The sequence below is a fragment of the Neopsephotus bourkii genome, unplaced genomic scaffold (genome assembly GCF_033783945.1).
Source record: "Neopsephotus bourkii isolate Nb327-2 ecotype Australia unplaced genomic scaffold, CSIRO-AGI_Nbou_v1 NB_1358, whole genome shotgun sequence".
NCBI classification, from domain to species: Eukaryota; Metazoa; Chordata; class Aves; order Psittaciformes; family Psittacidae; genus Neopsephotus; species Neopsephotus bourkii.
Genome location: NW_026901837.1, coordinates 3,373,549 through 3,384,812, shown reverse-complemented (window position 1 = coordinate 3,384,812; position 11,264 = coordinate 3,373,549). Strand labels below are relative to the sequence as shown.

Here is an 11,264-nt window from a genome sequence, read left to right as displayed (position 1 = left end):
AGTACATTTTACTACACATCCCAGCTCACGCGGGGCACGCGGCCACCACGGACAGAGGGCGGGGCCGACCCGCCGTGCGGTGCGTGGTGCGTCAGGACGCAAGGCGCGCCTCCGTTGCTGCCGGCCGGACCGGAAGTGCAGCGGCGGTTGCGCTGAGGGGGTCCGGCGGGGGAGCGGTGAGTGGCGGTTGACTCCCCCCTCCACAGTATTGGGCCGCAGCCGCCAGGCCTGGGGTAGGGTTGGGCATCTGGGGTGAGGGAACACGGGCCGGCGGTTCACGCGGCTCACGGCCTGCTGAAGGGACGAGCGGCCTTCCCTGCGGGAGCGAGTTGCGGGGAACGGGTGAGGGGGTTGTGGTGCCCCCAGCCTCCTCACGCGCCCCGCCCACCGCGGGTTTTACGGTTTCTCTGCGGCCCGGGCGGTGCTCGCCGCCTCTCTGTGTGTGGAGAACCGGCCTTGGGCCGCGCTGTGTTACTGGGAGTCAGGCCCCGGAACGCGCGTGGTACGCCTGAACACTCCGCAGCTTACCAGAGGGTGGGCGGGAGTCGGTCTGGCCGAGCTGCTGGCGGCGTGGGAGCCTTCCCCTCTGTATTCCAAGAATTCCTACGAAAAGCGGTGGAATTACCGTCCCTGGAAGTGTTTAGAAAGTTTGTAGATGAGGCCCTTAGTGATACGGTTTACTGTTGGTCTTGGCAGTCCTGGAGTAACGGTTGGACTTAATGATCTTAAAGGTCTTTTTCAACCTACCTGATTCTGTCATTCCACAGCCTTACTCTAGAATTATGAGGGGGGTTTCAGTTACATGCTGGTTTGGATTTTTCAGTCAAAATACTAATGTCAGCTCATGATCGAATGCCAAAACCCTCTGGAACATCTATTATCAGTTCCCTAACACACTGCAAGGCACTGTGGAGTCAGACCTGCAGCCCTGCTTTAGGGTGCTCCAGCAGCACCAGGCTCACATCTTCCAGAAATTAAAGCTACTGATTGAAACAATTTGGTTCCATCATGAACTGTTTGGTAGCTGAGAGAAGCTAAAAAAATCACTTGTGGGCCACTTCAGCAGCATTTGGGTATCATCTGTACATAGCATAAGTTGTTTCTTACAGCATCCATTATAGTGATTGGAACAAGTGGGCTCACTAAACGGAAATACAGATATTTGTATTTAATATGATACTTATAAATTAGGATGGGAGGTAGCTACTTCGTTTCACCTTTGGTTCATTTGATCCTCTTGAAATGGACATTTTTGGCACACCTGTAGTAGTGTTTGGTGGATTCTTCTAAAGTGGTCGGATTTTTTTTTTTCTTTTTAGTTTTTGCAATTTACTGTTGAAGAAGCTCAGCACACCAAATTGATAGTTAATAATTAGCATAGCCACGCCTGTTTTAGACAGAGCTCCTTAAAAAGCTTCTGGTTTGCTGCTTTTGTTGCCCACCTCCATAGGCTGAAGCTTAGCAGGTAAGTTCTGACAGAGAAGTCAGCTGGACACAGGGAGAGAAAAAAATATAACAAAAGGCTCATGGGTTGAGATAAGGACAGCAGGAGATCACTCAACAATTAGCGTCAAAGGCAAAACAGACTCGACTTGGGGAAATTACAATCAAATCAGAGTAGGATAATGAGACAGTGAAACCAAATCTTAAAACACCTTTCCCCCCTTCTTCCCAGCCTCAACTTCAGTCCCAGTTTAGTGAGGCAGGGGACTGGGGAATGAGGATTGTCATCAGTTCATCACAGGTTGTCTCTGCTGCTCCTTCCTCCTCAGGAGAGGACTCCTCTCACTTTCTCTGCTCCAGTGTGGTGTCCTCCATGGGCTGCAGGTGGAGATCTGCTCCACCATGGACCTCCAGGGACTGCAGGAACACAGCCTGCCTCACCGGGGGCCATACCATGGGCTGCAGGGGAATCTCTGCTGCTGCACCTGGAGCACCTCCTGCCCTCCTTCTGCACTGACCTTGTGGTCTGCAGGGCTCTTGCTCTCACATATTCTCACTCACCAGCTGCAGTTGCCATGCGCAGGATTTTTCCCCTCCTATTATGCCAGAGGCACTACTGCTATCACTGATGGGCTTGGCCTTGGCCAGCAGTGGGTCTGTGTTGGAGCCAGCTGGCATTGGCTCTGACAGACACAGGGGAAGCTTCTGGCAGCTTCTCACAGCAGCTTCTCCCTATAACCCCTCTGGTACCAGAACCTTGCCATGCAGGCCAAATACACCATTTAGGAGCTGTGAATTTTTGTCCGGTTCTAGTTGTGAAAGGAGTTTTCAGAAAGGATAGCTTTGTTGGGTTTTTTTTTGGATGCAATACATCAGAGATAATGAAGTGAAATAATAGGCAGCAGTTCTCATCTAAGAAGGTATCTGTAGCCATTTCTTATGATTTAAAAACACTTTTCAAAGCAAATCTGTTGGCATCAGTGTTGATTTTTTTTTTGAAAGAAAGTTCAGAGGCTTGAGAATTTCTTCAGTAACTATTGAATGCTGTTGACTGGTAAAGCAAATGGTATTTAGTGTCTTATAATGCAAACTTGTGAAATATTCCTTAATTAAAGCTATTCTGTTGTTGTAGGCACCTCCTTTCATATTTGCAATAAAAATGGCAGAAACGACTCCTGATTCTTCTGAGAAACTGGTCATCATCCACTCCAAAGCTCACAAAGATACCATTCTAGCTAATTTTGAAGAACAAAGGAAAAAGGATTTTCTTTGTGACATTACTCTGATAGTGGAGAATGTGCAGTTCAGAGCCCATAAAGCTTTGCTTGCTGCCAGCAGTGAATACTTCTCAATGATGTTTGTTGATGAGGGTGAAATAGGACAGTCAGTTTACATGTTGGAGGGAATGGTTGCAGACACCTTTGGAGCACTGCTAGAATTTATCTACACTGGTTGTCTCCGTGCCAGTGAGAAAAACACAGAACAAATTCTGGCTACTGCACAGCTGCTGAAGGTGACTGACCTGGTGTGGGCCTGCACAGACTATCAGGCCAGCCGTAGCCCAGGTAGTGTGTTACCAGCTCCAGCTAATAGTGAGGCCACTGTAGCTGTTACTGCAAGTGACAAGAAAAATGAAGATCCACCAAAGCGAAAACGAGGGCGACCGAGAAAAGTCAGTAATGTCCAAGAAGGAGAATCAGGAGGAAATTCTGCTGAAGATGTGCAGCTGAGAGAGAACAACTCCATGCAAAATAAGAAGAACTTTACGACAAAAGACACTGCAGCAGAAGAAACAGTTGCCAGCGAACAGTCTCCAGCGAGGAAGGATGCAAAAGAAAATGAACATGCTTGTGGCTCAGAAGCTGCTGTCGATCTGTCAGCTGAGAAAGATGAGAATTATGATCCCAAATCAGAAGGAATACAGAGCACTCGGAGCCGTTACAGCAAACGCAGAATAAGGAGGTCAGTCAAACTAAAAGATTATAAGCTTCTCAGTGATGAGGATGAAAAAGGACTGGTAAAGAGAACTGATGGAAAAAGAAAACGTGCGGGTTCTGAAGCTCGCTGTAAAGACTGTGGCAAAGTATTTAAATACAATCACTTCTTAGCTATTCATCAACGAAGTCATACAGGTAGGCATTAAGAGACTGCTGCTTTTGGGTCAGGGTTTAGTGACTTGCTGAAATGTGGACTGTTGTCTACAGCAAGAAGTGCCCAGAATAGGATGCTGGTCCAAATTACAGTGTCTCCTATGTTTGCTCTTTTATTCCTGTCAGGAGACCTCATAGCCTTTATGTCTTACCTTGACTGCAGTTTAGTTAATCATGTCACTGTTTAAATGCTGAATGATATAGCAATGCTTAAAGAATTATTTTATTGCTGTGTGAAGCTTGTCTCTTAATTCTCCTTATCACTATGCAAAAGTCATTTTTAGTGACCATGTTATTGCAGTGCATCTCCGTGTCAGAATGTCTAATGAGAAATAACGCATCCATTCTTAAAAATGTCATCTTTTGCTTTTAGGGGAGCGCCCTTTTAAGTGCAGCGAGTGTGGAAAAGGCTTTTCCCAGAAGCATTCTCTTCAAGTCCATGAGCGGATGCACACTGGAGAGCGGCCATACACGTGCACTGTCTGCAGTAAGGCTCTGACAACAAAGCATTCTCTTCTGGAGCATATGAGCCTGCATACAGGTAAATATTTCAAGGTGAATGGAACCTCTCTCCCCCAGCAATCTGCCTTTCTGAAAAAAAGTATTTCTGCTCTCACTTGTGTGTGCTGGCTTATTTATTTATTTCCTTATGCTTGCTTTGAATGTGGCTGGCTTTTTAATAAGTGATCTTCTTTACAGGGCAGAAGGCGTTTACGTGCGATCAGTGTGGGAAATACTTCAGCCAAAAGAGACAGCTCAAGAGCCACTATCGAGTACACACAGGTATAACAAGTTTGGGTTACACTGCTGGCTTACAGTCCATGCTGATTTGTCCTCCTAAGATTGACTAAGGCTGAAAATTCTTCAGTGATGCTACCCTGGTGTGTGGTGTCTTGATGTAACAATGAATAGGAGGAAAGAGACAAAATGGCATGTAATACATTGAATGTTTAGAAAAAGAGTTAATGGAGAAGGACTCTTATGATGACTAAAAATCAGTTAGGCTGGTTTTAACATACAGCTTGATTGCTTTAGCCCAGCTGTCTGTGTTACACAGAAGCTAGGAGTTGTATAAACAATTGTGTCCGCTGCCTGTTGTGCAAATTGCTCTGTAGTTTCCCACTACCTTGGACTAGTAACGGCAAACAAGCTTTTAAGAAGTGTCCTCGCTTCTGGAGCATGATGGAGATTAAGCTACACACACAGGAAGTAGTGGGAAAAAACCAGAATTTACAAAACTTAAGAGAAAGCGTGTTTTGGGGGGGATCAGGTGCCAGCCCCTCTTTTCCCATGATGATATTTAATAGAGGAATAAGAGTGTGGCAGTTAAGATAGAGAGGAGGCAGTGTATCACCTTTTGTTTTTTCTCTATATTATATCGAAGTGGTTATTTTACAGGAAAGTGCTTTAACAAAGGTCACTGAAGAGATACAGGGGATCACTTATGCACTGACACTTTTTTTGTTATTGCGACAAGGCCATTCGCTGCCGGAATGTAACCAGTGTCGTCGTAAATTCATGGATGCAGCTCAGTTAAAGAAACACTTAAGAACACATACAGGTAATATTGTCCGTCATATTTTGCGGGTTTTGTTTTTTCTTGAAGTAATGGAGACTTGAAGAAAATGTTGGGCAAATGACCCTTGTCTCTGTGGGAGGAACTTCTGCTCTACTTGTACATCATGATGCCAGTATTGCTGATGAAGATCTAGAATGCAGGAGCACAAAAAACTTGGTATTGCAATAGTGCAGAAGTAGTATCTATTGTAGGAAGTAGTGGGGTTTTTTCCCCAGCCTGCAGAAAATGCGGGTTCTCCTGTGGTAGAATCCTGGACTGGAAATTCAGTTTCTATCAGTAGAGACACATCCAGCGTATGTCTTGGGGCTTGTCCAGCATGTCCAGGGGTTTGAAGTGAGCTAACTAGTAACAGAAAGTGTATGTCTTAAATGAGTTGGGCATCTCTGTGTGTGAGGGATCTGTGCTTATGAAAAGTGCTGCTGCCAGAACGGTAATTTCCTTTTATCTTTTCATTGCACTGTAATAAACCAGACGTGATGTGCTGGGAGGGATCATTTAATGCAAGTGCGTCAGAGGGTGTTCTGAGAGATTTAGAGGGCAAGGTGATACCAAAATGGCTGGATAACAGGGATAAATATGTTGATCTACCCTCTTGTGATAACAAAGCATAAGCTTCTTGAAATAACTTTTTTGTGAAGGGTAAGTTCATAAAATGACATGTGAATATTTTTTATTTCTTTTAAAATAGCTATAAACAGTGGTGATTGGGTTTTTCTCCAAATCAAATTGTTCTAAAGCATGTTGCCTGTGGTTATAACATACACACAACATTGAGTTATGTATCTCATTCATTTCCTTCTCTCAGTGAAAATAACCCAGCTTTAAATTCTCTGGGGTGTAACGAGGTCAAAACTTGTGCTTTTGTAAGTTTTTAGTGTGTCCAGAATAGCGTTTTGATACTTAGAAATACTGCATTTTCTATTGAGAACATGGTGTTTGTTGACACACACAATAGTTTTGTATCTGAAGCTGGTACAGCTCTGTAAGTGCAGTAGGAAATCAGTTTGGTGGTGAGAAATGAGAAGGGGAAGCATACTAGCAAAATACACTGCAAAAATAGGTAAATTGAGATGAGTTCTAGCAGAAACTCCTTTGCAATGTATTCTGTTTCCAGAAAAGAGAGGCCACACACCAGTATTAACATTGCAGAAACAGCAATTGATCTGTCCCATCTCAAAAGTAAGAAGTAAAATTCTAAGGGGTTCGGGGGACAGATATCCCTGCCCATGGCAGGGGGGTTGGAACTATAGATGATCTTAAGGTCCTTTCCAGTGCTGACTGTGCTATGATTTTATTTTAGCATTGATATGACTGTTCTGCTATGGCAGCACCTTCGTAACACCGTGTCATGTGAATACAGTCTACTTAGGAAGTTACTCTTGTTTTCAGTAAGATGCTGGAACTAGATATGTTATGGTGTGGATTAGGATTTGCTCTGGTTGGGTAGTATCTGTTTCTTGTGAACCTTTCTGTTATTTAATTTGGCTCCTCTGCTTCTACTCAATTAGACACAAGAATTTTAAATGCAGTAAAAAAAAAAAATCCAAACCAACCAAACAGAATTTATTCAACCCACCATAATTTAATTTTTCTCTGACTAGTGTTGCCAGGATATCATAGACCTGGGATGATGAAGCCTTATAGGAAGCCAGCCAATTTGTTAAGATAACGGATTCACTTTCAGGTTTGGAAACTTGGGCTTACTCATCTGCATGGTGCTGCACATGAGTTTAGCATTAATGCCTACTAGTTCAGGGTCAGTCTTTTTCTAACTTGTCTGTTCCATGTGGAACACCTGCACCTTTATCATAGATACAGGTTTTGTTACTCTTGAGTATCTACAAAGGGGAGAAACATCAGAGATGTATGTTTAAAATACTGTACCCTTATTTAACTAGCGAGTTCATTCGGTTTTGGGTATCTGTCCTGACCCGTGGCAGAAGTGTGATGATTTGCCAGTACACACTTGATACTGTGTATGGTAAAATAGAAAATATTTTTTAATACATTGATGGGAAGTGCTATATAAAAAAAAAGTGATGACAGACCTCTTTTGGTAGGTGAGAAGCCCTTCACTTGTGAAATTTGTGGCAAATCATTTACAGCTAAAAGTTCTCTTCAGACTCACATTCGAATTCACAGGTAAAGTATGTCTAACATTTATTACATTCTTTAAAAAAGTAACTTCTAATCTGATACCCCTGTGGAGTGCTTGTTCAGTTGTAGAATGGTCAGGGCTGGTTTGCGTTTTGGGTGTATATTTGATAAATCTATTTAAAATTTTTTCCTTGATCTGTTTAAAGAAATGGTAGTGGAAAGCACTTCACTGTTAAATACTAGTGTGCCAGGACACTGTAAGGTTCTTCGTTGGTGTACTGTGTCTGTTTAATGACAATGTACTTACTATTATACTATTTATGTGAAAATGTTACTGTGAGTTTATGTTTGACAGCAGAACAGTAGCCATGATGTGTGTAACAAGAGTTTGTAGCTCTGATATTGTAACAGGAGGGCAGTTATGTTATCTCTGTAGTTCTTGAGTATATGCTAATGGAAGTGTCTACAGTTTGTGAAGTCCAGTAGAAATAATTAGGAAGTGAACTAGAGAATGTTTTTTATGTCACAATTCTTAAGTGCTTATGACTCAGCAAAATAAAATAATAGTTTAAGCTTTTTATTCTGTAATGAGTTGCAGAAAGCATTGTCCAAGTGAATGTTTTAATGAGATCAATACATTGTTTTGCAGAGGAGAAAAGCCATATTCTTGTGGTATATGTGGAAAGTCCTTCTCCGATTCCAGTGCCAAGAGAAGACACTGTATCTTACACACAGGCAAAAAGCCTTTCTCCTGCCCAGAATGTAGTTTACAGTTTGCTCGTCTGGACAACCTGAAGGCTCATTTGAAAATTCATAGCAAGGAAAAGCAGTTTCAGGAAGCCAGTGCTGCCTCAACCACCAACACTAGTTCAGAAGAAGTGAGAAACATTCTTCAGCTGCAGCAGTATCAACTTGCCACCTCTGCAGGGCAGGAAATTCAGCTATTGGTTACAGATGCAGTACATAATATAAACTTCTTGCCTAGTCATAATCAAGGCATTAGTATTGTCACTGCAGAAAATGCCTCAAATATGACAACAGAGCAGGCTGCTAACCTCACGCTGCTTGCTCAGCCACCACAGCAGCTGCAAAACTTGTTGCTGTCAGCGCAGCAGGAGCAAGTGGAACAAATCCAAAGTATCAATATGATTGCAAACCAAATAGAGGCTGCCCCGCCTGAACAAATGCATGTCTTCACTCTTTCAAAGGAAGCACTAGAACAATTCCATGCTCATCAAGGACAAAATGAAGGAATCCACTTAGCAGAATCTTCACATCCAGCTCCGCATGTGCAGCTGACTAAGGAGTCAAGTCAACATTCTCACTCTAGCCAAGATACGGTTCCTTCCCATCAAAACAGTGAAGAACAGAATCAACGTGTACATATTTCTGAATCACATCAGCAGTCTCTGTCAGTAAATGAGTCATCTCATGAGCATCCTGTTCAAGGAGAGGCTTTCTGAAACGGTTGTCATCAGAGGGCTGGGCTGTAGCATTGCTTCTCATCCAAGCAGTGATAACACATATTGCACTGTCGTTTCTACAGCATAATCTATCTGAAGATGCATTTCTTGGTGATTTTGATGGGTGACTTTCAGGCTTTTTTAACCTTATTTATTTGGGACTTCTTTTATTTTTCCAGATTGGTGTTTCTATACCACTTAGTCCACACCTCACACGTGATCGGTGTGGGGTTTTGTGCCTCATCCATGCCTGCTGAGGAGCTATTTGGCCCCTTAGTCACATTCCTGTGTGACTCTTAAGAGAAGCATACCTAGCTGGTAGAAGAACAGTGTGCAAGATGTCTGCTGATCAGAAAGTAAGACTTCTCTGATGAAGTCAGAATTACCTAAACTACTGTCAAGCTTAAGATAATCAGTACTTTCTGCAAAGCTAACATCATATATCTTATGTTTAATGAGCTTTTTCTCTGCAGGCTAATGTATAATTTTCTATGTTATCATTCCCTGAAGTGCATTTTGATTTACTGACTACCAAATTTGTTTGGTTTGGGTTGAAATTTTTGCAGCCTTTGACTGGCCCAGGATGACCCCTCCTGTTTACTGTGTGCTATACAAGTTTTGCTCCTCAGAAATGCTTAAGTCATTAGACTTTAATAGTGGCAATGAGATGTGGTGGTTACACTGGACAACTGAATAGCCCAAATTCTGCTCTGTTAGCTTTACCACTCACTCCCTGTGTGACTGTGGGCAAGGTAGTTAACCTCTGTGCCTTATTTCATCATCTAGTAAGTGGGGATAGTGCTTTCAAACTCTGTCAAGCACTTTGAAGAGCTCTTGATGTTGAAGACATTGTTGGACAACAAATTTCTCTTCCTGACAGGATTCCATAAGCTTAGGAGCCAGTGTATATTTAAAGTGTTATTTTTTTGTATTTCAGAAAGCGGAATGTGATGTTACTTTTTATATATGTTAAAGCTGGTAACTGTTTTTTGTGGGGACTTGAATCACTTCAGAGCATAATGAGCTACATAAATGGAGCATATTGAGTTAAAGTTGTATGGCTATTTTCGCTGACTAAATTAGATGTGTACAAATTATTTTCATTGACTGACTGGCTGCTAATAAAAAAGATTTGGCATCTTTATAAAATACCATGCCAGAGTATATGCTTTGCATTTTCAAGTTTGGCTACTGGTCATGTCTCACATAGTGTACTAGTGCGTTAAAAACCAGATAAAATACAACTGGTACTTAAAGGAATGTGCTCAGTTGTCACTGTGGTTTTAAAGTGTCCTTTTTTAAAAATAAATGTGATTTACATTGATATTTTGTGTTTTAACAAATGAAAAATTCAAAAATTAATTTGAATTTAAAAGCAGAACGAAAGGTCTTTGTACATGCTTGGCTTATATGACTGCCCAGAGAGTCACTGGCATAAAAGCTCAGTGCATAGAACGATAGAATAAATCAAACTGGAAGGGGCTGCCAGAGGCCACCTGGTCCACCATTTTCCTCAAAGCAGGTGTGCCTAGATCATGTTGTTGTGGTCTGACTGAGTTTTGAATGCATTGAGGGATGAAGATACACAACCCCTCTAGGCCATCAGTTCCATTGTTTGACCATATTTGCAGTGATAAAAGTGTTTCCTGTATTTAATTGGAATTTCCCATGTTCCAGTTTATGTCCATTGCCTCTCATCCCACTGTTGTGTCTCCAAGAAGTGTCTTCTCCACAACCTCCTGTTAGGTAGTTGAAGACAGCAGGAAGCTCTTTCCAACATTTCATGCACCTAGGGCCTAAGCAGCACAGTTCTTGTCCTTTCCATCATGTGCTCCAGCTCTTTATTCACCTTGGTGGACTTCTGCTGCCCTCAGTCCAGTATGTCTATGTCTGTCGTATTCTGGAGAGATCGTATTCTGGATGACATTCCCCACTCCAGTCCAGACTACTCAGCTGGCTTCTGACTGCATGCTGCGGGAGTTTGAGTAAGTACCTCCAGTTTTTCAACGTACTAGATCAGTTTTTATGTAAATGGATCATGAGAAGGGTAGACAGTGAGAACAAACCAGTGAAGGGGGGGGGGGGGGGAAGAGCCCCAAACCTTCCCACAGCAAACCCCTATTTAGACTTTTCACCTTTTCTCTCAAAATGGAGAAATACAACTTGTGTACTTCAAAGGCTTGATGGCGTCTTGATGCTGTAAGAGCATTAAAAAGTACAGTAAAGCTTGTTATAACATCTAAGAAAATCTTGCTGATAATCATATAACTTTAACTTTACAATAAATGTTCTGGTGGTTTCATCTTAAAATACTGTAATGTGCAACCATAATACTGTCTGGTCATCATAAATTTATGTGAGCTTACACTGAGTTCCTTCTCTGCCACGTATTTATGAATCCTGAAATGCTTAAAAGCTGGTTACAAGCTGAATTCCAAGACTACCAGTAAAGTAACACTTAATGCCTTTCCCCTTTTTTTGAACTTTGATTTGTTCATTATGAAGTTATCTTTGCAGAATTAAGTACGATGC

At 42.3% G+C, this 11,264-nt stretch overlaps 1 protein-coding gene across 2 annotated transcripts; it reads left to right on the top strand.

The window, feature by feature from the left end:
- Positions 1–76: 76 nt before the first annotated feature.
- Positions 77–10,813, top strand: ZBTB24 (zinc finger and BTB domain containing 24). 2 transcript variants are annotated; one of them, XM_061366797.1, is made up of 7 exons: positions 81–160; positions 2,559–3,575; positions 3,967–4,134; positions 4,293–4,376; positions 5,071–5,154; positions 7,233–7,314; positions 7,919–10,813. In XM_061366797.1, exons 2-7 carry the CDS (start codon positions 2,603–2,605, stop codon positions 8,730–8,732), a joined length of 2,205 nt encoding a protein of 734 aa, XP_061222781.1. In that variant the 5' UTR covers positions 81–160; positions 2,559–2,602; the 3' UTR covers positions 8,733–10,813. The 2 variants fall into 2 exon arrangements, with proteins under 2 accessions (XP_061222782.1, XP_061222781.1); XM_061366798.1 differs by lacking the exons at positions 7,233–7,314; positions 7,919–10,813 and having other exon boundaries at positions 77–160; positions 4,992–5,148.
- The last annotated feature ends 451 nt before the right edge of the window (positions 10,814–11,264 follow it).